Genomic DNA, 27,524 nt, shown 5'->3' with positions numbered 1-27,524 from the left:
TTCTTCAACCTTAGGGACCTTGGAGCCATAGCAGTGTTGAAGAACTCGAGCTTTAGCCTGTGAACTTTTTTGAAAAACTTTATAACACCAGATTTGTTCTCGCTTATGCCTTCTTGTCTGATCCAACCCACAGCAGTTGTGGAAATCAAGTGTTACTTGGATTTTGTCATTTCTGAGACTTGAAATCAACGGTGATTGAAGTTCCAGCCAAGAAGAATGAAAGCTTGTGTTCGTAGTGCGATTGATTTCGTCAACTAAAATCCTAGGGTTTGTGATCATCCAGGTGAGTATATGCATCGCTTAAAGTTTTAGAGTTTATAGATGACTTATAATGGAGTTCGATTAAACTAAATGGGGTTGTAAATACGACCAAAGCAGAGCATTCCACTTAAGGGTGAATGAAAATAAATGAGAAGGAAGAAGGTGATAATGCTTAATCGAACAGGAGGGATTGCAGTGAAAAGATCAGAGGAGAGTGAGGTACTTTCAGTAAGGCATTTGTTCAATAAATTAGAACTTTTCTGAAGATTCATGTTCTGTATGATCTTAATATTATAAAAGCTCCCTTTTTCCCGAAAAAAGAAAAGAAAAGAAAATTTTTTTTAAACCTCTATTCTGAGTCTTGGGATTCTTCTAGAATACGTAAATATTCAAAGCATCTTATTGCTATCATGAAACTAAACCAAATAATTCAAAGTTAACCCTAAATCATGCATAAATCCAAATATGCTTTTGAGTCTAGTTCGGATTCCTACCCTATGTGCTGTTGACATCTTTTAAAAAGATAAGGACAAATTTTGATAAATGTAGATCTTAGTATTGGTTGACTATAGGAAAAGAAACTAGGAGTACATTCTTTTATTATATGATGATGATTGCTGTGACATATTGCAGGATCAAATGAAGCAAAAAGGAAACACAAGGAGAAGAGAAAAGGAGGAAACCTAGTTTTTGTTTACACACAGAGAGAGACTTGAAGAAGACTTTTGAGTTATGTAAACTAGTGTAGATAAGGGCAATAAGAAGAGGAAGAAAGTATCGGATGAGATGGTCTTCAACCATTTTATTCTTGCTCTGGAGGCACCGGTTGATGCAAATACAAGGTCAGCTCTGCGGACATCAGAGAAAAATATTGAAGGAAGTTCAAGCCAGAAAAAGAAGCATAAAAATGTGGAAACTAACATAGTAAAGGAGAAGAAAAGAATAGTAAATGAGAAGAAAAGAAAACATTCATTGGATAAGAATGTTAGTCTTGCTCTGAAGGTATCAAGTGATGCAAACATGGAATCAGCTGTGCGAACATCAGAGAAAAACACCGAGGGGAGTTCAAGCCAGAAAAAGAAGAGGAAGAAAAAAGTCGTGCAGATGTGGAAAGTATTACTCTTGCACAAAAGCTGCCTAAGGTTGGTATCAATGGTGAGCAAGGTCTTAAAGAAGTGGAGCATATGGAAATGAAAATAGAAACAGATGAGAAGAGAAAACAATCATTGGATGAGAATTTGGAGGTTTCCAACACTGTTGATATTCTTCCGGGTGCACTTTACAATAGAAATACAGACACAGCTGTGCATTTGCAAACAACAGAGAAGAACATTGAGGGGGGTTCAACTCTGAAAAAGAAGAAGAAAAATAAGCTTAAAGCTGAGGAAAATAAAAGTCCTGTACAAAAGTTTCCTGAGGTTGGTAACCTGGGTGAGCATGGTCAACAAGAATTGGTGGGTACGGAAATCAACAGAGAAAAGGAGAAGAGCAGAAGACAATCAGTGGATGAGAATTTTGTGGTTTCCAACAGTGATGACATTGCTCTGAAGAAACTGGTCGATGGAAACATGGAAATGTGTTTGGAAGCAGAAGATAACTACATTGGGGAGGGTTCAGGTGAGAAAAAGAAGAGGAAGAAAAAGAAGCATGTTGCCGAAAATTATAGTCCTGTTAAAAAATTGTTAGAGGATGGTAGTATGGGTGACCAGGATAAAAAAGAACCAGATGGTATGGAAATTGACATAGTAAAAGAGAAGAATCGAAAAGAATCTGTAGATGAGAATTTGGAGGTGCCTGACATTGGTTATCTTTCTCCAAAATCACCACTCTATCAAAGGAGGGAAACGACTTTGCAGACAGCTGAGAACTGCTCTGGAAGGAGTTCAGGTAGGGACAAGAAGAGGAAGAAAAAGAAGTGTAAAGCTAAGGAGAATGATGGTCCTCCACAAAAGCTGCTTGAGAATGGAGAAAAAAACATAGAAAAGGATAAGAAGAGAATGCATACCTTGGATGAGAACATAAATAGCTGCAATGCAGATGATCTTTCTTTGGGATCACCACTCATTGGAAATGTAAAGACAGCTTCGCAAACAACAGAGAAGAGCTCTGGAGGGAGTTCAAGTTGGAAAAAGAAGAGGAAGGAAAATAATTGTAAATCTGTGGAAAATAATAGTCATGCAAAACAGCTGGTTTTCGGTTCTCAACAGTGTGAGCAAGATGGAAAAAAATTGAAGGATGTAGAAATCAATGTGGACAAGGAGTTGAAGATGAAAGAATCCTTCAACGAGAGTAAGATGATCTCTGAGGTAGAAGATCTTGCTATGGAGTCACCAGTTAGGAACATAGGAGTGGATGTGCAAACAACGGTAAACAATTCTGAAGAGAGTTCAAGGAAGAAACCAAAGAAAACAAGGAAAAAGGAGTGCAAAGTTGTGGAAAATAATGTATCCATACGGGAGCTTCTAGAGAGTGGTAACATGTGCCCCCAAGAAATAAAAAATGTTAAGCATCCCGAAATACCGAATCATGAAACATTGATGGGTAACAGCTTGATCATAGAGGGAGCAGAGAGTGATGCTAATTTGAAGAAGAATTACAAGCTCGCTGAGACTAATTCTATAATTAATGGGAGGGAAAAGAAGAGAATGAGAAAGTGGAAAAAGTTGTCATGCTCCTCAGCTAAATCTACAGGGCCTGCTTACATGATGCAAACTGTGCAAAACAGTTCAGTGGGGGTGGTCTCTGTCAGTTGTTCAGATAATTTAGTTTCATCAAAAAGAAAGTTGGGAGACAAAAGAGGGGATAGGGCAACTGGGGATGAGTTGAATGATGCTCAGAAATCAGTTGGGGAGCATGGTATTTCTGAGGGAAGAAGCTTGGAAGAGTTGCCAAATATGTCACATGGCTGTTCAGAGAGAAAATTAGATGTGGATATATTAGCTGGTGCAAAGCAAACTGAAGAGTTAAATGAAATTCAGAAAATAGTACAAGATCATGATTTCTCTGGGAAACAAAGTGTGGGCAATTTTTTAACTTGCGCTGACAAAGTGGAAAAATGTTCTTTGGAAACTGGAAATGACCTAGACTCTGCTGCTTATATTTTGCTTAATCTTAGGCATGGAAAATGTGATTCACCAGAGTCAAGTAAGGGAGGCTGTTCACAATTTGTTGAGAAGATTCCCGTTGGTGAGTCTTCTGCTCAGTGCGAATACAAGAATCCTACTCCAGGAAAGCGAGTTAGGAAAAAGAAAAAAGTATCACAAGCTCTTCTTGACTCCACTTCTAATGCTATCCCGAAGCAACAAGAACAGGAAAATGAGATAAAAAATGAGCTGGTCCAATTAGATGAAGTAACTGAAGTATGTCATGTTCTCAGTGAAGGAAATCTGGAAGTTACTGCAGATGAACTGAAAAGGGGGGAGCTATTATCTCCTTGTGGTACAAGGAAAAAGCTTCTTATTCTTGATCTCAATGGCCTACTTGCTGATATTGTATCTGATGCTCCTATAGGGTTTAAAGTGGACAAGAAAATTGCCCGAAAATCACGTATGTATTGGTCTTGGAATTTGGCCTTCTTACTAATATAAAATTAATAGTTCCTCCCTATTTTCTTGCTTGTGATCACTTCTATTCTTCTGTTGTTTCAGTTTTCAAGAGGACTCATTGTGATGAGTTCCTGAAGTTTTGCTTTGAGAGGTTTGAAGTGGGTGTCTGGTCATCAAGAAACAAGTACTCTTCCAACCTTTGACTTGGCTGTGTGGCTTCTTGTTCGTTTTTCTATGTGGTTGTATTCCTTTTGGCATTTTGTGGTATTACTCTTCAACCTATGATGTAGGTTTTCATGATCATGTTTGACGGTTATCACCTCTACTGCAGGAAAAATGTGGCGACTGTAGTTGACTTTCTTATGAAAGATATGAAACGCAAGTTGCTATTTTGCTGGGTAAGCAAATTATACGCTGAAATGTGCATGTTTGTTGTTCTCATAATCTCAGTCACGGTGGTTTAGGTTCAGATTTAGATTCAGACATGATGGTACACTTTCAGTCGAAAACAGGGATATCTAACCCTACTTCTGTCCAGGAAAATAGTAAAACAGCCAGTTCAAGTATGAAAACTGGGCAGCAACAGATATGTTCTGAAAATAAAGGGCAGCAGCCAAAAAACTCTTTTTACCAGTCAACCAAAACAAAATTCATGGCTGAGACATTGGCAACAACGTCTATGTGCTGAAAATTAAGGGCTGCAACAAAAAAGACTCACTTTCCCAGTCAACAAAAATAAATATTCACTAAAATAGTGGGTTTAAAACACTGTGGCAGCAGTAGTAGTTTTCTGAAAATGGTGGGCAGCAGCAGTGAAACAATAGTGGAAGCAATACTATCTCCAAGGGGATTTCAAACAGTGTCCAATATAGCTGTGTAATGTCTACAAAAACAACTAGTAGGTCTGAAAAATAGTGGTGGCAACATTATTTCCAAGAGGATTTTGAAAGAGCTCCAAATGCACCTATACTTAAGTCGAAAACTTTGAAAAATAGGTCTGTGTTAGGTACCTGAATGAGGTTACTTAACAAGGTGGAATAACTCAAGAAGAAAAACGAGACTTTGAATAAAAGTTGAATAAGAAACAATATAATCTACCAGCAGTAGGTGATTCCTACGGCTACCCAAGAGCAATGGCTCTCACATAAACTTCTCTCTATATCCTTTCTACTCATCCTCCCCCCTATTTATAGCAATTACATTCCTATCGAATTAATTAACAAAATCAGCCTACTTCGAGTAGGACTCTTCAAAAGAAACCTAACTGTAATGTAACTCTAACCTAGATGTATTATGACTCTTGACTCTCTAAATCTAATTCGAATAACCTTAGCGGGAAGGACTCTTCATGCTTCAAATTTGCCGGTCGCTTTGAATGCACTAGGACTCTGCTGGAAGCGACGGGACTCTCTTCACTCTTCAAGCCGTCAATCGTTTCCTTGGGAGTGCTTTCCTTGTCGAATATAGACTCTTGATATCTGGGGCTTATCAATACTCCCCTCCAAAAGTTTCACCTTTTTTTCCTCAAGGTGAAAATCTGGAAAGTGGGGCCGTATTTCAGCATAAGATTCCCAAGTATTTTCACAAGGCGGCGGTCCTTTCCATTGAATCAAAACCTCCAGCAACCCTTGAGTAGAGAAACGAATGTTGAGCAAGGCTTGGGTGTGAGCTGCAACTCGCCATTTCCCCTGCAAACAAGTTGGAAGCGGCTGGCTTAATGTGCTGCCCCGGGCTTGCTTCAAGCGTGAAACGTGAAACACCGGGTGGATCCGTGAATCATCGTGTAAACGTAGACGATAGGGGCTGGTCCCACGGCTCAATGATGCGGTACGGCCCATAGTAGCGATGGCTGAGTTTCTCGTTGGGCCGTTTGGCGAGTTTTTAGAAGCGATAAGGTTGTAGCTTAAGAAAAACTTCATCCCCCACTTGATAATGCACTTCCCTACGCTTTGAATCCGCGGAATTGCACATCCTATCTTGGGCCACCCGCAGATTTGTTTTGAGATCCTCCAACACATGATTGCGCTTTCGGAGGAACACATCAACCTCATCCACTTTAGATCGACCATCCTCCCAACACGAGAGAGGGGGGTCTCGTCCATACACAACCCGAAAGGGAGTCATTTTTGTGGCTGAATGAAACGTCGTATTGAACCAATATTCGGCCCACGGTAACCAATTAATCCAATCCTTCGGTTGGCGAGCGCAAAAACATCGTAGGTAAATTTCAAGGCTGCGATTTACCACCTCTTGTTGACCATCCGTTTGAGGATGGTAGGCACTGCTGAACTTGAGGTTGGTACCCGCTAATTTAAAAAGCTCCATCCAAAAATTACTAAGGAAGACACGATCTCGATCGGAGACGATGGTTCGAGGGAACCCATGCAAGCGGATAACCTCCTTGCTGAGCGAGATAGCCACATCCTTGGCGGAATAAGGGTGTGAAAGAGCGATGAAATCGCGTACTTGGATAGCCGGTCAACTACAACAAGCACGGTATCTCCACTCTTAGTCCTGGGTAACCCACCAATAAAATCCATGCTAATGTCTTCCCAAATGCGATCTGGAATTGGTAGTGGTTGAAGGAGTCCAGCGGGTTTCATGGCTTGATATTTACTGCCGACAAGCATCACAACTAGCCACAAATTCGAGGACAGCGGCCTTCATTCCTACCCGATACCACAGCTGCTAATCGCCCGTAAGTCCTCAAAAACCCCGAATGCCCACCGAATGGGGTAGAATGATACCCCGAAAGTAATTTGGGAATTAATGGTGACCCATCGGGGATGACTAACCGATTCTTATAGAGTAAGGTGCCCTTTTGAAGCTCGGTAGTCCTGGGATCCCTTCAGCAAGGCTTGAACGATCTTCCGGTAACGGTCCAGGCGTGTACCGCTGTATCTAGTCCCTCACTTTCCCCGCCAGTTCTGTTGTCATCGAATAAAGCCGCTTATCATCCTGCGACCTTCGCGAGAGAGCATCGGCGGCTTTGTTTCGCTACCCGACGATACAATATCTCAAAATCAAATCCCAAAAGTTTCAAGACCCACTTTTGTTGATCGGTAGCCACAATGCGCTGTTCCGCAAATATTTCAGACTTTTCGATCCGTTCGTACTTTGAAATGTCTCCCCATCAAGTAATGACGCCATTTTTGAATGGCAAGTACTATTGCCATTAGTTCTTTCTCATGGACAGACTTGGTTTGTGCGCGAGGGACAACACTTGGCTCCAGAGGCAATGGGATGGCCCTCTTGCATCAAAACCGCACCCAGCCCAAAACCGAAGCATCGGTCTCTACCAAAAACTCTTTCGTGAAATCGCGTCCCACTTGGAGCGGTTGTCTGGCTGTCTTGAGGGCATTAACGCCGTCGTTGCCTCGTTACCCCACCGAAATGCATCTTTCTTCAATAAGTTTGTGAGTGGAGCGGCAATTTTACCATAATTTCGGACGAATCTGCGTAATACCCGGTTAATCCTAAAAACCCTCGCAAGGCTTTAAGATTGGCTGGTTGGGGCCACTCCACCATGCACTTAATCTTCCGTGGGTCCGCCGTGACTCCGTCTTTAGATATGATATGTCCTAAATACTCCGTGTAGCAACCCCAAACATGCATTTTTCGGTTGACTACGAGGTGGTCTTGTGTGAGAAGTATAAAGGTGGTTCGCAAATGGGCCACATGTTCCTCCATGGTCTTGCTATACACCAAAATATCGTCAAAGAACACCAAAATAAATTTTCGTAAGTGTTCTCAAATACCTCATGCATTAGTGATTGAAATGTGGCTGGAGCATTCGAGAGCCCAAACGGCATCACCAGGAACTCGTAATGCCCATTATGTGTACAAAAAGCCGTCTTTTCTTCATCACCTTCCGTCATTCTAATTTGGTGGTATCCTGCTTTCAAATCAAGCTTGGTAAACACCGTGGCTCCGCCTAGCTCATCCAACGTTCGTCAATTGCGATGGGAACTTGTCCCGTGGTTTATTCGGCACGATAGTCCACGCAAAACGCCATCCTCCATCCTTCTTCGAACCAACGATCTTGGCTGGAGTAAGGACTCACCTGGTCGTCCAATCCTGCTGTTACATTTCCTGTCCAATCTTTCGACCTCGTTCTTTTGAGAATGTGGGTAACGATAGGGTCGAATATTAGGTGGGTTACTCCTCTCGACTAACCGTATCCGGTGGTCTTGCTTCCTTCTTGGCGGCTTCGGTTGTTCCAATAATTGGCAAGTCGTTAATAAATGTGCCTCTCTCTTGTACCTCTCGTCTCCGCATCGAGGTTGTATCCATCACCACCGCTTGAACCGCGTGCCACTCTTCTGTTGTTTCTAATCGCGCGGTTGGATCCCCATTTAGTTTCACGGTCGTCCCCGCCCTCGCTCTGGTTCTCGCGCCTTCTCGTCTTCCCCTGTGTCGCAGCCATTCTCGCCCAAGATTATATCATGCTACCCAAATTGAGGGTAAATTTTGCCAAGACCTCGCCGCCCGCTGAATCGATCGTCGCAATCCCCGTCCTTTGCTATCGTCCCATCTCCCAGCAACCTGATTTTGTTTCGGTTTCCAATCCCAACGGCTCCCCAACTCTTGGCCGTTGTGCGTTGCTCCCAATCGATCAAATGATGACTTCTGCCATTTATTTGTCCCGTTGTTTCTTGTGTGGTGAATCGTCCCCACCAAAGAGGTATCGAGGTTCCGTCTCGCCCGGCTCCATTCGTCATCATTGATCACTCCTTCCGCTGCTGCACCCGGCTATCATCGTCGTGGAGTCCCCTTGTTGCTCGGGCTCTGGCCTTTGGGTATGGGCCTCCACCGAAACATCCCCTTTGTCCATTTTATCTTTGTTTCTTCCGGGATAACCACGTCTCCGCTCCCCGTCCGCTGTGTTGCTCGTTGTGAGAGAGCGCGTTCACTTATTTGGTTTGGCCGCTGCCGTTGCTTTGTTCTTCCGGTTCCCGCCGTTTGTTCCTTTAATATTGGTGTTGGGTGGGCTGAGTTAATAACCGTGAGGTTAGATTTTGGCTGATTGGTGGCTGCCAAAGGGTTTCTTATTTTCCCCACTCCATTTTGTCCTCCCGGCTTGGGCCGTCCATTATTTGGCCCAAATTGGTGGCCCAAATAATCGACTTCGCCCTTACTTCTTCATTTAAACCAGCAAACCCCCCTTCAACCATTCTCCATCCCGCTCCCTCTCTGCTAATTTCTCAACCCTTCTCATATCGCCGTCCACTTTGCTTGTGTTAATCTGCTTCTTGGGGAGTCTTCGCTGTGCTGGTTAAATCGATGATCATTGATTCTTTCAGTTTCTCCATGATGACAATGGCTGCTGCAGTTCTCGGGCTATCCATCCTAGTGCTGCCCTTCAAACAAGGGTTCGTTCGTTTCTCTTCTCCTGGTTTGTCATCGTCCTTTCGCTCGTCTCCTCCCATCGGTCTTCCCCCGTGAAATTGGCATCTCAGATGTCGGAAGGAAGTCTCTCGTTTCTCGTTCTCTCCTTCTTCTGTCTCCTCGGTTCTGTCCCTCCGCTTGGTTGCTCTCGCTGATTTTCCTTGCGTAACATGCCTTAATTCATCTCTAACTCTCTTGGCCTTTTCTCCTTTCTCATGTTTTGTGCTAGGAGTCCCACTTGACCTTGAATCTCTTTCACGTCTTTCCAATTCCTCTCCCTCGCTCCATTCGCTCTTGCCATTCCCCTAGTCGTGGCTCTGCCATTTGTTAGGTACCGATGGGTTCTTAACAGGTGGAATAACTCAGAAGAAAAACGAGACTTTGATAAAGTTGAATAAGAAACAATATAATCTCCAGCGTGGTGATTCCTCGGCTCCCAAGAGCTGCTCTCCTAACTTCTCTCTATATCCTTTCTACTCACCTCCCCCTATTTATAGCAATTACATTCCTATCGTTAATTAACAAAATCGCCTACTTCGGTAGGACTCTTCAAAGACCTCGTAATGTAACTCTAACCTGTGTATTTGACTCTTGACTCTCAAATCTATTCGATACCTTCGCGAGGCTCTTCATGCTTCAAATTTGCCCGCCTGATGCCTGGCTCGCTGACGCGGCTCTCTTCCTCTTCAAATTGTCATCGTTTCCTTGGGTGCTTTCCTTGTCGATTGCTCTTGATATCGGGGCTATCGTCGAACTCAGCAAAACAGGTCTGAAGCTCAGCTGTCCATACCTTGGCCAAAGCCAGAATTAATTTCCTCCATTCCTTAAACCGGAAAAAAGGGACCTATTTATTCACATTAAGTTTGAACCAGTCTCACATACAGAAATCAGAAGCCCGTTGAGGGTGATGTCCCTGTCAACCAGAACTTGTAAAAGACCTCAAATTGATTGGTAACCAGCAGTTGTCGTTAAGAGCTAGAAGGAAAAGAAGGCTTTGGTGTAAGGAATACAAGGACCCTGGCACCGCAGCTCTGATAATGTGTTACAAATTAGGAAAAGTATAGAGAAAAAGGGAGAAGATAATATGAGAGACCTAGCATTTGTTGCAAGGAACTCGAGAAACAGTAGCTTTATTTTATAGACAAATTTGAGAGACATAATAGGAAATAGGATCCAAGAAGAGGAGATCTGATGGACTCAATAACATGTCCCAAAACCCTCTTGGAATCTAGTGCCAGGTCCTAAATCCAAAGATTCTTTTGCTTTCCAAATCTGCCTCTTGCACTTATATTCTGTACAGTGGCAACAGAAACAGAGGTAAGAAGGAGAAAGACAGAAGCAGGAAAAACTTGGAGACTTGTGTTAACATGTGAGCCTCCATAGGTCTATGCTCTTTTTTTATAACGACACAGAGGATCCCAATTACAATAGGAATAAGAGACTTAGAAGAAAAAAGGGAAACATAATATGCGAAGGAAACTACCAGGCTCGTGCTTACTCGATTCCTAACTTTATTTGATAATCCTGCCCTCTAACATAATATTCTAACACTAAGTATGTTGAAACGTTGCTAAAAACCGAAAGTGTAGTAAAATATTGATTGGGCTTGAAGTCTAAAGAAATATTTTATTTAGATGGTTTTGATTCTAGTCAGAAAACATGAAATTAGCAAAGACAGGAACAGAGCCCTTCAATATAAATCATGTATAGCTAATCTTGGTTTTTGTTGGAAAGCTATGTGTGCGAATACTGTCTGAATCCCTCTGATTGAAATATTTTTTAGACATCAAATAAATGAACATTTCACTGCACTTTTGGTTTTGGCAATATTTTACTATATTAAGATTCGTGAAATTTTAGATTTGAGAAGATTCCTAGCTATTATAAGTTGAGAAATGTTCACCTATTGCTTAAGATGCAATTTCTTTTGAACTTTTTTTTTGGGGGGGGGGGGGGGGGGGGGGTTGACTTTTTATCCTTTTGGAAATTTGTAAGTTATTTTTATTGGATTACAAAATGTGGGTATTTGTTTATTTATGAACAGTATCTTAAGTAAGACAAAATAGTACAAATACGAAAAACATTTACTTAAATGATAGTTGTTGTATATAAGTGACACTTAAATAGGTATCCAGATTAAAACTTGTGAAATTTGGTCAAAAATTGTCAAATCCCATTGCAACCAGGAAATTTTTTAAAGCTTCCCTGCTACAAGAAACTGAGACATCTTGGTGGTTTTGACAGGTTTCAACTGAGTTCTTGAACCATGGTTGTTAGAATTTGAACAAATTATTGCTCAGAATGTATTTTTCATTCATAGGCCCCAATGGGGGTATTTATGGTTACAATATGAGTAAGTCCCACTTTGAGAAGGAAGTGGAAAACAAGTCCAAAAAAGAAAAAAGAAAAAATTATAATCCTAGACTTATTAGGAAACCAGTCGAAACCAATCTAACACAAACTAAGAAACTAATATAGACATAAAATTAAAAGGGGAGTCTTATTCCAATTAGGACACCTTGCAAAATAAGAAACCAATATAGACATATAATTAAAAGAGGAGTCTTATTCCAATTAGGAAACCTCAATCATACTTTCAACACTCCCCCTCAAGTTGAGGTATAGATATTTATCATTCCCAACTTGCCAATAATACTATTGAACACTTTTGTGCTTAAGCTCTTTGTGAGCACATTAGTCCACTGCTCTTTTGAAGTAACAAAGGTGATACGGATCAACCCAGCCTCAACCTTCTCTTTGATGAAATGTCTGTTAATCTCCACGTGCTTAGTTTTGTCGTACTGTATCATAGAAGAAATTTCGGTCGAAACAGGAATTTCAACCTAGGAAAAGACCGAAATGTGATTTTTTTTACTTGAAGTTTCAGTTTCAGGCCTCATACGGACTCATAATGATCTGGATTCTTGCATACTACCTATTTCAAGCATAATAAATACTATGGAATACTAGTTTACAAAAAAAAAAAAGAAAAAAAGAAGGTATATTGTATATATGAGAAGAAGCGAGAATATTATAAATTATAAGTCTACTTTATTCCATGTCTCCCTCTTCCCTCTGCACCTCATAAAAATGACAATACAAATCCCATGATGTTTGCCCCATATAGTTGTCTACGTAGTCAGCAACTGCAGCTCTGTATGTGGCTTCATCCACATGCCTAAGATGTCTTGATGGTGGGAAGTTGTGAATCTTTTGATAAGGAACTGATTCAATTGCATTTGGAAAGGCTGGTGGTGGCTGTGGTATAAGGTGGAATATTTGCTCAACAAATGAAGAAACACCCTAGTCGTCGACAGGGCTAGGGACACCATAAGCTCCATATTGACAATAAGGTTCTAGTGGCTAATTTAGACAGGTGATAGTGGGATGGACCATAAGCTCCATGACCATAAGACTCCACTGTTTGCTAACCCTGAGTTTGATAGCCAGGAGGGATACCATAAGGTCTATAACCATAACCTCCATAAGTCGACACAATTGAACCAATACTCTCCAAACTAGTATCATATAAGGGCTCTGTAGGCCTATGCCATTCGGATCCTCTGCAAGTGAGTGTTTGGAATCATCTATGCTCATCGATCTCATAGATCCTAACAAGCTCTCCATATCAGCCAGACGGTAAGACCCATATGATGGCGTGTCCTTCGTGCTATATTTGTGCTGTCTCCCTTTTCCCTTTCTCAAATATGTCGAGGAAACATTTTTGCCTCGAGATGCAGCTCTACTAATAGTCTGAATCCTGTGTTGCGTGGGTGAACTGACTCTCGCCTGTGAATCTTGGTGGTTGTCCTCCCCCTCCCTAACTCTCACGTACTGCTGGTGTTGGTGCTGGTGCTGGTGGTCGTCTATCCCTAGGATCAGCTGAATCCTGATTATGAGGTCCAACACCTTCCTCATCCCCTCCATCATCATCGTCATCATCATCATCGTTGTTGTTGGGGTGTGCCTGAGTCGCATCATCCTTTGTTTTGGACCAGACACTCAATTCCTCACTGTGAGTGGATGCACTACGAACGGACGAGCAGGCGCTGCATTTGCACTCCACTCCATCAACCCCTAGCTCCTCTGCAATTTGTCTACTGGGACGACCTCCCTCCTCATCCTACAAGGGCTATCCATTGTCCTTGATCCAGTCAACTACTGGGTTATCATCATCATCCATCTCAAATATGTTGGCCAATTTGGTATTGTTACTCTCTTTGTCTAGCCCCTGTCTAATATGATCCTCCCTCAGTCTCATATTATAGTGTAAGTAGACAAGGTCCTCTAGAGGCTTCACACCCAATTGGTTGTACCTCTTTGAGTAGATGAGGCTGAAGGTGCTCCAATTTTGTTCATAACCAGTGGCAGGACATGTCTGGAAGAGCACTTTGCTTGCAATCTTACTCAAGTGGGGTGAGTCACATCCAAATTGCAACCAACATTCACGTCCAAATTGCAACCACCATTCAGTTGCAACAAACATAGACTCCTCCAAGTAAGCATGATTGCCTGTTTAGATGGATTCGGTTCCAACCTCTCCACTACAGTTTGGACGGCATCCATAAACTCTTGCCTCATCCCAAGATTGTCTTTGTAATGGTACTTGGGATTTAAATAGTATGATGTGTAGGAAAAAGCAAAATTAAAAGGGAATAATCAATACTTTAGAGTGTGATAACTGATGACATAATGAAAATTAAATTGATGCCTAGACTTAACAACTCATTAGCCTTATGTAGTGGATTTTGCAACATAGACTCCCATCTAACTTGGATGATGTTGAGGATTTTTTTGTTGCCTTGTGGGTAGACGCTGTAGACCTGAGCAATTTGTTGCTTCATCCTATCTACTGCAACCCATATGTGTGGTAGAGTAGGTCTTCTTTGCTAATCTACCATCCTCAACGCATGCTCCACAGGCTCAAGCATCTTCACCACTGTCCTCACATTATTCCAGAAACTGTTATCGAGTATGATTAATTGTGCTCTCCTTCCTCCTACGGATGAAGAACCCTCCAAGTTAAACCATTGCTCTAATGAAAACACACTCCCAAGGCCAGTCTTCCCACACTCAAAGCTCTGTAGTGCTATCCAATTGGTAGCAAATCTAGTTATGCTTGGCCTCACTAAGTTGCCATGACACTTGTCCCTCATCATCTTTAATGCATAGGTGTGGTTATAGATGAAGATGCTAACTTGTCGGGCTTGCTCCATAGTCTTCTTCACAAGCTTGACCTTTCTGATGTCCTTTAGCATTAAGTCAATGCAGTGAGCAGCACATGGAGTCAAAAAGAGCTTATATTTGTCCATCAAGGCATCAATACAAAGTTATAAAATGTACATATAATGTAAATATGTAATATATGTTTTTAAAAATGAAAATTAGTAATAGAAGCAGAAGCATGTTTTGATACCTGGGTTCCTCTTGCATCTTAAACCCAACTTTTTGTAGTTGGAGCCATTATTTGTCATAAATTGGATCACATTCTCCACTCCAATCTCCTTCACCACTTGCTTTAGTAATTTATAAATGTATTTTGTATCTTCTTCTACTAGATGACAATTCAACATGAAATTGATGATGGATTGTCCAATGGGAGTAGTCCAACCATCAACCATCACAGTTACTCCATAATAAGCCCACATGGGCTTTAATTCATTAATATACTCATTTAAGTCCTCTTTATGCTTAGACAAATAAACACTATATATCTTATATGGAGTGGGCCCCAGTACACCACTCCCAGCCCCTGCTATCTCCTCAATCGTTCCTTTATAGTAAGGCCCTTGGGCTGTATGTGTTGGAATACTATGATATATAGCCCATTTGGAGAAAGCCATCCCCACTTTCTCTTTTTCGCTCCCCCCATAAGTGCTTTAACTTTCTCTGCTTGTGCTCAGGCCTCCTAAATAAGGCCGGATCATTACGAAGAATCTTAAGATTCGGATCTGTAGAATGTGCTGATGAAGCTCGACCCCTTGTTGGGGCCTGTGGGATAGGAATCTCCTCCCTCACACTTTGACTCCTCCTTATAAGGACTTGGGAGTTGCTTGTGCCTCCCATACCAACTGGCTCTCTAGAGGACCCACAACCCATAGCCCTTTGTTGCCTCCTCATGTCATCAACCCTTGCTCCCTACTCATCATTATCGCCCTCCTCATCTGTTCAGACTATAGGTTAGGGTCACATCCATACTCTCCTGGCTCCTCTGGTTCAAAATCCTACTCTCTTGGCTTTGGAAGGTCATTAGGCATGCATCTTCGAACTCCTCCCTTTGTCTTCTCTTCTCTTTCCTCTTTTGCTTTCCCCTAGCCAAGTATGAGGTCATTGCCTTCTTGACCTATGAGGGCACCTTTTGGCATCCTACTGCATCCCTGTTTCCCTCAACTAGATGCACCTTCAGTCTAGCGGCCGGACCTCCTCGTACTTGTTTCTTGTAGTAATTACACTCGCTCTTTTTCCCGTAAGCTGTCAGTGGTCTCCTGTATTGCCAATCTATGTTTGACATCTTTGAAAGAGAATGCCTGATACAAGAAATACACAATAAGTATCTTGAAAAGTTCCATAATATGCTCAAAAAATTACATAATACATGGTTATAAATAATAATTTTTTATTTTTAAATATAAAACAAAAATAAATAAATATTTTTTAATATCTAAATAGTTAAAAAAATATATAAAATACACAGTAATTACCTTAAAGAGCTCCACAACATGCTCCAAAAATTGTATACATGCTTCCACTAATACTCTCCTATTTTTAAATTTAAAACATATATTAATTAGTATTTTTTTAATATTTAAAAATTTAAAAAATTATTTTAAATATATATTAAATATAGTAAAAATAGATAATTAACAGCAAAAAATTTGATTCAACACCATCATAGCAATATGGTGTCTTACATACATTAATTTGAAGCTCATACATCTATTATACAAGTATACATTTACATTTTTAGAAATATATATAATTTACAAATAATTTTTAGTAATAGAAAAATAAAAAAATTCTAGGAAGAACAAAAAATTATTTTTGACACCACAAATTCATAGATCAACACTTTAGACTAGACATACTTTAATTTGAAAGCAATCTAAGTTTATTTGAGCCATAAACAAAACAAAAAATAAAAAATCGAGAAGTTTGTTAACTCACGTTCTTTGATTCTCAAAAACTCTACAATGGAGAAGCAAGATTGAAGAAGGAATGCAAAGGAGTTGTTAAAATGAGGTGAAAAGAGGGTAGAGAGAAATGGAAAAGAAGGGGTTTGGTGTTGAAATCTGGATAGGCGAGTCGGTCGAAATGGCTGAATTCGCACGATAGGTTTGATTTTTATATCATGAAAGGTATCGTTTCGGCTTGGTACAAAATTTATGATCGTTTCGGTTGAAGCATATTACCTTTTGCGAATTAATTGGTTTTTTGTTTCGTTTTCCAAAAAATGCAGGTATTTCAGCCAAAATTTTGATCGAAATTTCTTTTATGTGCTGTACTGTGTTGTGAGCAATGTTGATTGCTGACTTATTATTTGAGTATAACTATATAGGAACCTCCAAATCTGTTCCAACCTCTTGAAGCAACTCTTTCAACCATTGTACCTCATAAATGCCCTAACCTATCACCCTAAACTTGGCCTCAACACTGAACCTCGCAACCATAACTTGTTTCTTACTTCTCCAAGTCACAAGGTTACCTCCCACATATAGACAATACGTAGAGGTAGACCTCCTATCATTTGGACATCTTTCCTAGTCTGCATCTGTATATGCCTGAACCTTCAAATGTCCATATGAGCAGAAATTAAAATCCCTTTTCTTGGAGTGGCCTTTAAGTACCTCAAGATCCGATACATTGCGTCCAAGTGTGAAGAGTAGGAAGCATGCATATATTGGCTAACAAGACTAACTGCAAACATGATGTCAAGCCTAGTATGAGATAGATAGATCAACTTTCCCACCAATTTTTGATTCCTTGTCTTGTCAACCGGTTCTTCTTCCTTTGCCTTCAAGTGTAGATTAGTCTTAATAGGTGTCTCAATAGGTGTCTCAGTAGGCTTACATCCTAGCATCCTAGTTTCCTCGAGAAGATCAATGTATACTTCATTTGAGAGAGAGATGCACCAGTGGTAGAATATGCCAACTTCCAGCCCTAGGAAATATGTGAGTTTTCCGATATGTTAGATCTCAAATTCGATTCTCAAAAAAGTCTTCAATACTAAAGTCTCATCCTTGCTGCTACCTGTGATCGCAATATCATTCACGTATGCTAAAAGTATGGTGGTGTGGGAACCATCTCTTTCTATGGATAAAGTGTAGTCTGCATTTCTTTGCTTATAACCATTAGATATCATTGCCTTATGGAACCTTCCAACCACGCTTTTGGAGATTGGTTCAACCCATATAAATCCCTCTTCAACTTGTGTCCTTTGTCCATGAGTCTCGGCAGTTGAATACCTAGGTGACACATCGATGTACACTGTAGAAAAGTATTCTTTACATCTAACTGTTATAAACTCCACCCTTTACTAACTGCACATGAGAGAATAGTTAGAACTATGTTCATCTTGGCAATATGGACAAATGTCTTATGGCAGTCAATGCCATAAGTCTTAGTGAAGCACTGGAGCCTTTGGCCCCCAATCTTGCCTTGTACCTTTTAATGGTCCTATCTACTTGTGTTTGATCACGAACACCCATTTGCACCCAACAATTCGCTTTCTTGTAGCCATGGAAAAAATTTCAGTCGAAATTATCGAAATTTCCAGTAAATATGAAAATGAAATGAAACAAAATTCAAAATAATTATCTAAAGGTGTATGTGATAATTTCGGTCGAAACATACCTAAATCATCTACTTGAGAATGGTCGTTGCAACTACGGAGGTTTGTTTTTGTACCTGACTTTTTAGAAAAAAAGAAAAAGAAAAAGAAAAAGAGAAAGAAGAAAGTAAGTCGCCGGAGATCAAAGGGAATGGTCGTTGCAACAAATTGTCGTCGTCGTTGTCGTTGTCGTCGATCTAGAGGAAGAGAGTAGCAGAGGCCGAGAGCTTTTAGGGCTTTACGAGGGAAATTTTGGCTTTTGACTTGAGTCGCTCAAGTTTAATTCTCTGGCTTTTTTTTTTTTGGGTTAATGTAACAATGATCCCATGTAACACCTATGTAAGTATTCAACCATTAGTTGATTCCCAATCGGAATCTAATTTCCAATTCATTTTATGCCTTTGATTTGGAATTATAAACATTGTGATTTTAAAATACACAAAGGCGGTCGCCTAGGGGTCCAAGGTGTCCAAGGCTCTAGGCGATGCTTTAGAGCCCAAGGCGACCGCCTTATGGGCTACAAGTGAGGTGATACTCGCCTCAGGGTCTCCACGAGTGCCCGGACTCCGAGGTGACACCTTAACAACTATGGTTTAACCCACAAGGATCCAACTTACCATGAATATGGTGGTTTCGGACAAAGACAACACAATTGAAAACCTTAGGTGGCACTGTATAGGCTATTGTCACTAAAAGAATCTCAACGGGGCAGTGCTAGATTCAGACTTGAGAAGGCATTCATTTAGTTAGATATGCTGTAATAAGAACTGCATCACCCCAAAATTGAGGAGGCACGTGCATAGTAAACACAAGGGAACGCGCTACCTCAAGTAGATGTCTATTCTTGTGTTCGGCAACCCCATTTTGAGGTGGAATGTCAACGTAACTGGTTTAATGTATGATGCCATGGTGAAGGAAATACTCCACCCAAGTACCTTGTCCCTTTATTTGTTCAAAGGATCTTGACTGTCGCTCCAAATTGAGTCTTAATCGTATTATGAAAATTCTGGAAATGCGAGAAAACATCACATTTTTGGTGAGGTAAGTAAACCTAGGTCCCAGTGCAACAGTCAATAAAAGGTAACAAACCATTTATGTTCAAACAAAAACACGGTCCGAGAGTGAATAACTAAAAAGGAACTTTACTACAATGATTTGAAATAGGGTAAACATGTCTAGTTTGTGTGGCCAAGATACATGTCTCACAATAAAGAAATTGTTTAAGTTACATATTTTAATTAGATTAGGAAATAACTTGGACAAAACAGGTAAACTAGCATGGCCAAGACGGCTATGCCATTGCAATAAAGTAGAAAGTGCAGGAGAGGTGGAACTAGAGGCCGTAAAAAGAGCTGATGGAGACCCATCCAACCAGTAGAACCCCCCTTTTTGTTTACCATTGCCAATCGTACACCTCGTGGAACAAACATTGAGAAGGTAATGTTGTTGTTCATATCACGAGTAAGGCTACTAATAGATAAAGATTAGCTGAAAACTTAGGAACATGCAAGACATTAGATAGGATAAGTGAAAGTGAACAGATAATAGATTTCTTCCCAGAGATAGGAGAGAGAAACCCATCAGCTGTTGAACATCTTAAGCAAAATGAATAGATGGATAAGTATGAAACAAGGAAGATGAGGCTATCATATGGTCGGTTGCCCCAGAGTCGATTATCCATGAGGGATAAGTCGAATTGACATTGTGGCAACTGAAAATACCTATAGGAATTGTGGATAAGCAAAGGGAACAATGACTGAAGCTACACTCACACTAGAAGTCAACACTGGAGAAGATACGTCAAGTTTGGACATCAACTGGCAAATGTGCTAGAGCTCATTTGAGGAAAGAGGTGTTGGCATACTTAGGGTGTCAGAACTAGCTTGGTTTGCAGATGCTTGATTACTACCCCTATTTCCATTCCTACCTCCTCCATGAGAAATTTTTGGACGTCCATGCAAATTCCAACACTTATCCTTTGTACGACGCTTTTTTCTACAATACTCGTATTTCACTGGAGGGCGAGAATCATCAAAGCCAAATTTATCGTTGCCAGAACCAATCATTAATGCAGATCAATTGGATGTCTGAGTATGTACCATAACTGTTCTCTGACTATCCTCGTTATCAACCATAGCATAGGCTTGTTCTAGAGAAGGAAAATGCTCTCGGGAAAGGATATGTGCTCAAATTTGATTATACTCAATATTCAGCCCTACCAGAAAATCATACACTTTGAGCTTGTCTTCCCACTTCTAATAGGCGGCCATATCCACAACAGAGGATGGAGTAAAACGGCCGTAGAAGTCAAGGTTTTGATAATAGCCTTGAAGAATGTTGTAGTACTAATATAGGGTAAGCTCCTTTTGTTGTAACTGGTGAATCTTTCTTCGGATCTCAAAGCACTGTAAATTATTACCAACTTTAGAATATGTTTCCTTGACAAATTTCTAAATCGTGGCAGCATCAAAAAGAAGAAGGTAACTCTCTGCAATACTTGGTTCAATGGAGTTAAGAAGAAATCTTGTAACCAAGCATTCATCTGTCTCCCACTTATCTTGAGCTGTACAAGGTGTAGAAGGCTTGATAGAAATTCCATTAAGATGGCCAATAAGACCATGATCACCAAATGCAAGTGAAACAGGGCAAGACCAGCAAAGATAATTGGTCCCATTAAGTTTAACAGTGGTTATCTGAAAAAGGGAAGAATCACGATCCTGAAAATCTGAAGAAATGGGAGGATTCTCCATGCCACATGCACCAGAAGAGGTGGAGACTGTATTGGCCATTGTAGGAACAAAAAAATTAGATCAAGGACTAGGGGAAAAAAATTTTGGCAGGAGAAAAAATACTCACTACCAAAAAGGAGTCATAAAAAACTTGGAACAATTTTTGCCTTCTTTTTTTTTTTACTGCAGGCTAGAAGGGGGCTTAGAAGGGAAAAAAACAGAGGTCCAGGTTGAGTTGGGTGGTCTGACCATGGCTTGGTTGGTTTGGTTAAGGGGGTACCATTCACCTTCTTCTTCTTTCGACAGGAAAAACACCCAGGGGAGATGCAAAGAGGAAGATGACGGAAGAAGAAATCGAGGTGATGGGAAAAAAGGACAAGATGAAGTGATGGAGTTGCAGGTCGATTGAGAAACAAGGAAGAAACAATAGTTGCAGAGTGATGGATTTTGGAGGTTTCTGGCTGCTGGTGGAAGCGAGATTGGTTGCAGGTTGCAGGTTGCAGGGTGATGGCGGAAGCTAAGGCGGTAGTTGCAGGGTCAAGGAGTTGCAGCGATGGGTTCTGGTTCTGCGATAGGTTTGCAGGCCACTGTGGCGGAAGGATAGAAAGGTTCGACTGGTTTTTTTCCTTTGTTAGCAGGAGAAGAAACAGAGAAGAAGAAGCAAAGGTAAGTCATTCTCTGCAATGATGATGATGAAGAAGAAGAAGAAGAAGAAGAAGAAGAAGCAGAGGTAAGTTATTCGCTGTGAATTTTTTCCCTGTTCTCTGCGATTGAGAGACAGGATGATGCTCAGTGATGGATCAGAGTTGGTTTTGATACCATGTAGGAATTTGAAGAAATTGTTGCTCAGAAGGATTGTTACATTCTGAGTAAATCCCACTCTGAGTAGGAAGAGAAAAATGGGTAAAAAACTAATCCTAGACTTATTAGGAAACCAATATAGAAACACATAATTAAAAGACAAGTTTTATTCCAATTAGGAAACCTCAATCATACTTCCAACAATGGTTTTCATCGTACCTGTGATATGCTATTTATGATTTATACATTGTGATTTCTTCTCCAATCAATCCCATACCTGTTAGGAACTTTAAGATTCATTTCTTCCTGCATCTGCAACTCCCAGTACATCCCTTAAGTCTTATTCTTGATTAAAGGTGGTTTATCAGACCTCAGTTTTATGAAATGTTCTACTGATGCTACTGTTACTCGGTTGTTTGGGTTATTCAAAGGCCAATTGTTACTATTGCTGCTGCTGATCCCTGAAGACTCTTTCCTTGTTAATGTTTGGGTTCTCAAAACCTAACTTTGTGGCTGCTGGTATTATTTTTGGATTATCTGGTTTGGTTTTATTCAAGAACCCAATTGTTACTCCTATTGCTGCTGCTTTTTGTGGACTCGATCCTTTTTGAGAAACGGATTCTTTACCCCCTACTTGTTGAGATATGGATCCTTTACACCCTAAGCTCATGACTGCTGCTGCTTCTTCTTGTGATTGATCTCAATCATCTGTGTGGCAGATTTTAAACCACCAATGAACAATTTGCAAGTTTAGATTACTGCTACCAAACTCTCCGGACTTCCAAAATTTCTCGTATGTGCCTAGATAGTACAAACCTACATTAATGCCAAAGGAGAAGTGCAGTAAATTACTGTATCCTCTTGGTCATAATTCAAAGGATCTTTCCAAAGTCACAGCTCATGACGAGTCAAAATTATATGATCAATGGAATACTGTTGAAAGGTTGAATATGCTGTTGTGTTCAATATGTTTACACCCTCCTAAGGAAGTTTGGAATCATTTGCCTCTAAGTTTCTCTAGAAACATGGATGCATGATATAGAGAGAAAATTATTATTTTCCACTAGGGAAATAAATCCTTGAATAAATACATTGTCTATTAAAACAGATTAGTTTAAGAACGCTAGATATATCAACACCTAGCTACCAATCTAGATGAGGTAAAACAGTAAAAACTTACAGTCCCATGTTACAACATTTCTATCTGGCTTACATCCTGAGTATCAATATTTTAAGAATTCACGGGGAGGTAGATTCTTTCTCCCAATGAAGATCTCTCTCCTATTAATTATCTAGCTAATTTATCCAACTGATACCTGCACTCAAGGATGACTTAACCTTTGTTATCAATCATGGTTGAGGATGTGGTCCTGGTTGATCCAGAGGCTGTGGGCATGGTTTGGCCGTGGTAGTGGAACTGGTGGAGGTGGATGAGGTGCCAGTTATCAAACTATTGACAAGGGTTCCTGCCAATACTCTCACTTTGACAAACCAAATTACATTCTGGATACTTTTCGGGTTGAAGACGAAAAATCTGAGTGGACAAATGAACTATACAAAAATGCCTGGCAATTCTACTGAGAAATCTATTGGTGATTTAACTCTGAGTTCTACATCTGATGCTGCATTTACTATGATTCACGATGATTACAACTAGTTAATCTAAATGCCCCAAACAACTTGAAGTTGTTTTTTATCCTTCCTCTACCTCATGACATTGATTCCTGTGCTTCTTGTCATATGGCTGGTAAGTCAAACTTGTTTTCTTCAATGGATCATGTTCAAACCTGTTGATATCCTTGTTGATAGATCATCTAATCAGGTTATTGGTCATGGAATTGTCTCTCCAAAATCTTCCATGACCACCTTCCCTTATCTTCATACTTCAATCCGTACTGTGTATTTTAGGAACTTCACAGAAGAAAGATTTTTAGTGGAAGTTTGAGCACGTGGGTGAAATCCATACCTTGTAGTGAAGGTCCAAGTATGATTGTTCTTTATGTTGCTTGCATTAATACCAGTCTGCTATTGTATCCCTGGCATTCTCTTCAGTTTTGATTCCTGTGAGTGCTATTAGGATTGTTGAACTGACGGTGATCTAGATTCTGGTTTATGAAATCTCTAGGCACAATTACCCTCTTTCATTATCTGTTCTCAAAGACTGATTCTGTTGGTTATTTTCATGGTCTTACTTGAAATAGGATTTAACACTCTTGACTGAAAGCTGAATGCATGGATTTTTGGGTCTGAAGTTGATAACAAATTGGCTTGCTGTTGGACAATACAATTTGACAAATCCTAGTCTTACTAGGAGTCATCAAAATTAACAGATCTGACCTAATGATTTGCTGATTTTATTCTGTGTTTTCTCCTAGAGGCTTGGCACAATGGTCGGTGAACCACAGTTGTAGCCTGTGGTCAAGGCATTGAATCAGCCTCTCAGCAAAAACTTGCTGGGGCAAGGATGCGTAGGGAAATTTTCCCCTGGTTTGCCCTTCTTCTGTGTTTTCTCCTAAATCTGGATATTTCTCTCTCTCTCTCTCTCTCTCTCTGTGTCCCCCGTTTTGGTAGTTGTTGAATGTTAAGATCAGGACTACGTTAGCATCATTCTGTTACATGCCCTTGGGTTTTTGTTTAAAATAGGATCCTCCATACTCTCCTTTCCAAAGTTGTCACGTTGTCCCCTAGTGGTCGCCCTGCCAGCTGGCTCCTTGACATCTTGTGTTGCTCTGGTCACCTAGGTGGGTGCTTGGATCAGTGTGGAGGGCTCCATTCAACACCTTGGTTCATGTAGATGCCATGCCAATTATGCTCTTACTGTAAGAGCTCCCAGCTCTATTCTGATGGGTCCACTCAAGTCCAGCAATAAGCTATTTGATAATCATTTCGAGTTGATCGCCCAGTTGAAGACAAATGTAACATCAATCCATCAGAATGTCATAGTTTTTTGAAATTTTCTGTATTCTATGTGGTTGCATTGGTCATATATTTTATGAGTCATTGACTGCTTTCCTTTATGTTAATTGACATGACAACGAATGTTATTAGTGGTCTATATTTGACTTGATTGTTATTGACAGGACCAGTCACATTGTACTGAGACAGGGTTCAGAACTATTGAGAACAACTATAAACCACTTGTATTGAAAGAGCTAAAGAAGCTATGGGATAAACATGACCCTAATCTTCCATGGCAGAAGGGAGAATACAATGAAACTAACACATTGTTGGTGGATGATTCTCCTTACAAGGCTCTATGCAATCCAGTGAGATTTTTCGTCCATGAACTTCATTGTACATTTTGAATTCTATCATTAATTCTCATTTTAGTTTTCTCTCCATATTGCTCAGCCACATACAGCAATCTTTCCAGATCCCTACAGGTTTCAGGATACAGAGGATAATTCTTTAGGTAAAACCTTCTCCAGTATTACCTCTCTTCTTTTCTTTCATTGTTATTGTGTTTGCATGGAAAACCTTTAAGATTGGTTGAAAAGTAGGTGTTGGAGTTCCATTGCTGTAGTGGTGCTCCATATCCATTTTTGTTAAGCATTTCTTTGTCTGGTAAGGGGATGGGAAGTATGTCAATTTGTTTATCTCATAACATGTATTCCAATTAATGGAGCATTTAACAATGCTGTATGGTTTCTTGATTAAATGGACCGACTTTCAGTACCCAACCAACAGCCAAAATGAGGCCAACAATGTTTAGTAGCAATTTGGTAACATAGTGACATGTGCCAATTGTGTTTTTTTTTCCTTTTCCTCCCCTTCTTTTTGGTAGGTAACACAACTAATGCACTTTGGTAAACATTGCCAATAATAATGATCTCATTTCAAATACAAGGTGGACTGGTTGTGTATTAATTACTTGCCCTCCACCCCCTTCTCTTCTTCTTTTGATTTATTTTTTTTTCCTTCTAGTGGAACAAAAAAAAAAAAAAAAAGAGTTAAAAACACATTATTGGTGATATAACTTGTGAGGAATAACATAATAGTAAATGGTAACCTTATAGAAGGAAGTGTAGTTTTAGCAGTAGACTAGAATATTAGAAATTGATGCCAAAACATACCAGAATTAAATTATTGATAGATGCTCAGGAATTTTTGGCTTTAGAGTGTCAGCACGTTTGGGTTTGACTTAATCTAAAGCCAGCAGTTACCAGCTCCCCCATCTCAATGAATATTTTGACATTACACTTTCATTCATCACAGGCATAGGAGGCAATCTTCGATTATATCTAGAAGGATTATCTCTGGCTGAAGATGTGCAGAAATATGTGAAGGAACATCCATTTGGTCAATCTGCTATTACATGTGAGAATCCGTCATGGAGTTTCTACAGTAAGATTCTTGATGCCAAGATATCTGAAGATTCTGAACCACAAAAAGAAAGTTGTACTGGCTCTCCCTCTTAACTCTAGCCTGGAGCTTTTTCAGACTAAGTCTGGAATGATGCTGACCAGATCCAGGATTCAATTAGATTTTGCACTAATTGAGGATCACACAGTAGCACTACTGGTGAATATTGCAGTCATGCTGGTGCCTAGTGTAGCTGTGAGTGTTGCCGCATGCATTCCAAAACCAAGCCAAGCTTCATCTCTTTTCTTCTTCTATGTTGCATTTGCTCCAATTAATGTACGTGTTTGCAGTGGGCAAATTTTTAAGTTCTGGTTTTGCTCCTTTCAATTTTTCTGGTTGGTTCACAATCCAGAGCTGATACTGATAAATGTACCTCCACTAATTCCTCTGTAGCTTTAATTTCTTAGGGAGGAGGTGGGGGTGGTGGTATTGATTTTCTCTTTTGTACATGAATGTTGGCTTAAAGTTAGTATACAGAGCAAATTGCTCCCCTTTTTGGCTTAAATTCTGTTGTGAACGATGGAGCCACCTACAACTATTATTGTCTATTGATCAGTAACATTAAAAGCCAGGAGATTGAAACTCGAGTCACCTTGGTGATCAGCCAATTGTAGTTTGTCACTACTCTCAACTTCCTCTTCTCCTAAGAATTGCATCCTCAAGAGTTGTCTCCTTCAAAAGTATTCAGAATGACACCTCCCTCATGAGTCTTTGTCAATAAATGATCCCCTCTCTCCTATAAGCACTTTCTCTAGACTCTCCTAACACTATCTTTAGACTCTCTCCCTCTGGGTTATCTCTTACATGAAATATATATTGCGTGCTCACTCCGTCCCTCTCAATAAGGTACTTAAAAAAGAAACTAGATCAGAGACCTGCATGTTGTTGCAAACATTAAATCAAGTTTAGATGAAACAACAATCATTCTTAATGGAACACCAAGAAGCCAAAATATCAGGTTTTTAAACAACTTTTTATGCACTCCCAACCGTGGCTTCAAAATTCAATCTATAGTTGAAGGAAGTGTAACAGTTAAAAAGGTAAGAAGTGAAATCACTCATGGAGCTATAGACTCAGACTTGCGGAAGGTTGCATTGGTTAAGGTCTTAATACAAGAGCTTGAGAGGAAATGGACCAGAGTGCTTGAGTGTTGCGATCGTTACTCGAGCTCGCTGCAAATATTCTAGAAATTAAGGGATTGCTGGTTTTGTGTCTGTTGAAGAAACACCGAATTAATTCTAGCAAATTGTTCTTATTGCGATCGTTACTCTTTCTTTTTTTTTTGGTAGAGTTCTTGGTGAAGTCATTATTGTTTGTTCGATGTTCATTTAAATTTTTTTGGGAATCAGAACTCTTACAAAATTATTGGAAAATCAGCTTTCTTTTTTTATAATTTTTTTTAGAAGGAAATCAGCTTTTCTGATTCGACTTGTCTGTGGTTTTCACATAAGCATTGGGAGCCTCAAAGAGCTGAGGGTTGGGGTGAAACATGACCAGAGTGAAGGGCTTTCTTTTTCATTTTTTTTTTGTCCAAACCCTAGTTCAACATTGGTATCCTTTTGCTTAGCATCTTCGCCGGACTCCACCGTAATCCTAACGTCGGATTGAAAA

At 40.2% G+C, this 27,524-nt stretch overlaps 1 protein-coding gene across 2 annotated transcripts; it reads left to right on the top strand.

The window, feature by feature from the left end:
- Positions 1–26,556, top strand: LOC149022073 (uncharacterized). 2 transcript variants are annotated; one of them, XM_089150254.1, is made up of 8 exons: positions 1–283; positions 379–480; positions 895–3,807; positions 3,909–3,990; positions 4,138–4,204; positions 24,632–24,817; positions 24,903–24,963; positions 25,767–26,556. In XM_089150254.1, the coding sequence occupies exons 3-8, from the start codon at positions 1,446–1,448 to the stop codon at positions 25,967–25,969; spliced, it is 2,961 nt and encodes a 986-aa protein (XP_089006380.1). In that variant the 5' UTR covers positions 1–283; positions 379–480; positions 895–1,445; the 3' UTR covers positions 25,970–26,556. The 2 variants fall into 2 exon arrangements, with proteins under 2 accessions (XP_089006380.1, XP_089006379.1); XM_089150253.1 differs by lacking the exon at positions 379–480.
- Positions 26,557–27,524: the final 968 nt, after the last annotated feature.

Source organism: Hakea prostrata, chromosome 3, assembly GCF_041222555.1.
Source record: "Hakea prostrata isolate BN-2017 chromosome 3, UWA_Hpros_2, whole genome shotgun sequence".
Lineage (NCBI taxonomy): Eukaryota > Viridiplantae > Streptophyta > Magnoliopsida > Proteales > Proteaceae > Hakea > Hakea prostrata.
Note: the sequence above shows the minus strand (reverse complement) of the source record. Positions and strands in the feature narration are given on the sequence as shown.

Bases quoted from the DNA above. Each gene is read 5' to 3' on its own strand.
- LOC149022073 (XM_089150253.1), top strand. From the start codon at position 1,446: ATGGAAATGAAAATAGAAACAGATGAGAAGAGAAAACAATCATTGGAT. The intron at 24,818-24,902 runs GTGAGATTTTTC...CATATTGCTCAG, and splicing joins ACAAGGCTCTATGCAATCCA to CCACATACAGCAATCTTTCC. The intron at 24,964-25,766 runs GTAAAACCTTCT...CATTCATCACAG, and splicing joins TACAGAGGATAATTCTTTAG to GCATAGGAGGCAATCTTCGA.